We start from the raw sequence: 1,896 nt of genomic DNA on the forward strand, positions 1-1,896 counted from the left end.
AAGTGTTTTGAGGTGATTGTTCAGTTTTGCAACAAGATTGAAGGGTTTCGAGAATGTAGTTTGAGAAATGAGTTTTGTGTTCACAGTTTTGAGAAAAAGGTAAAGAGTTCTGAAAAAGGTGTTCTAGCAATTGTGAAAAACTGTAAACAGTCAGTTCTCCACTTATGTTCAGTCAGCGAGTCTCCGTGCACCGGTGCGTTTCTTGTCTCAGCTACTGAGTACGGATGCTTTGGAGTTAGTGTAGATTTGGCGCCATCTTGAGTCGACTCATCGATATTACATTGTGCCTTAGTGGCACAATTTGAAAATAAGAAGGCTATTACGATGAGCAAATAAAAGGTGTGAAATGCTTCGAAAGTGTGAAGTATCAGCCCGGCCCTGCAGAAAGACTAAAGTTCACGACAAAGACTGAAGTATTTTAAACTTTGCCATTCAGACTCAGGCACAAATTCAGAGCGGCGAACGGACCACTTCAATAATCAAGTGAAACCGCCACGCCACTAGAGGGCACTGTGAAGACATGCAGCTTGTTTTACACTCCACGAAAGGAAGGAAACGGTAAAGTCCAAACATAAACGTGAACAGCTGGCTAAACCAACCTACGGGATGAACAATGTTGTGTTACGTAGCGATTGAATAAGCAGCATTCATATCAGAAGACACATCACTGAACTTTGGTTTCCCGAAATAAATGATTTGAAAGCTTTCAAGGGTTTGCCAGGTTTGTGGTGCCTACTTTTGTTGACCATGGCTATGTGATGTGCACTTTAGATCTAGAGATAGGCAGCAATCATCATATTTTATCTTGTTGCAAGCTTGGTGGCTAACGTTAGCTAGTTAGTCATCTAACAACTAGTGATAGCGCTGGGTAATCACCAACAATAAGCTAAGTGACATCTCATAGATGATGGCATCTTACAGCGATCGCAACGAGCTGTGAACGTTATTATTTATTTTACGTACGTCGCTTTCTACATTTGATCACATATTGACTGTGGAGAGCAGTGGAAAGATAAGTCCTTAAAATGGTTAGTTAGCGGACTTTATTTGAAGTTATGCCAAAGTTAGCCAGGCAGGAATGTTATGTCAAACGTTTTGCTTGTGATCATGCTGTCTAGCTAGCAGGTGTTTAAATGGCCGGATACATCTTCATCACTTCTACTATCTACATTACAAGAAGCCCTAAAACTAGTTTACATCTTCAGCGTGTTTGTCTCTGTGTGGTCGATGGACAGGCTGCATCGTTTATTCAAGTATAATGTTAGCCATCAACCTGGCGATAATGTTCCCTCAAAGATTGTCTAGTTACTGCTTTATAAACCGTCTCTTAGTTCCCTGCAGTTACAACTGTCTTGTTTAGGTTAAATTCAACTTAATTGCCATTATGCAGAGCACACAAAGGTTGTAAACCTACCACACACGTGTTATGTGATGTTTCACTAGTACTGAATTGCCAGCTTATTATTTTTAAATGCGTAGAGGTGAAGGCTTCCACTGCCAGCACCTGAGTAGTGTTCAGGCAGGTTCTGCCCCTTCCGTTGGGCCAGCAGTACTCATGATCAGGGTTTTTTTCCAAGTAGGTGGTTTAGTGACTAACCTGAGTAAGTTAACTCATTCTCCTATCAAAACAATGCCATAGGGCTCTTTTTGTAGGAGGTTTACCACTTACTCTGAGTTAACTTACCCAGGTTTGTCTCTAAACCACCTAGTTGGAATTCCCCGCCCCCTGCTGTAGGCTACATGATCATCCAGTCCCACCTGATCAGACAGGTAGTTTAACCATCACACTTCCTGCTTGTGCCTGCCAGCGTCCCACCATGGCAGCGGAGGCTGATGGACAGCAGGGTCGCCTGGCGATGCCCAACCAGGAGGAGGCGACGGAAGAGGATGGCAACG

At 43.1% G+C, this 1,896-nt stretch overlaps 1 protein-coding gene across 1 annotated transcript in view; it reads left to right on the top strand.

Annotated features, from left to right (window-relative positions):
• Positions 1–592: 592 nt before the first annotated feature.
• The window catches only part of ercc6 (excision repair cross-complementation group 6), a gene marked incomplete in the record, with an annotated part of 30,107 nt that continues 28,803 nt past the window's right edge, over positions 593–1,896 (top strand). Inside the window, 2 exon segments of the mRNA XM_062519821.1 lie at positions 593–721; positions 1,809–1,896. The exon segment at positions 1,809–1,896 is cut by the window's right edge and continues 262 nt beyond it. Of these exon segments, the coding sequence (XP_062375805.1) occupies positions 1,818–1,896 (79 nt within the window).

Source organism: Sardina pilchardus, chromosome 18 (genome assembly GCF_963854185.1).
Source record: "Sardina pilchardus chromosome 18, fSarPil1.1, whole genome shotgun sequence".
Lineage (NCBI taxonomy): Eukaryota > Metazoa > Chordata > Actinopteri > Clupeiformes > Clupeidae > Sardina > Sardina pilchardus.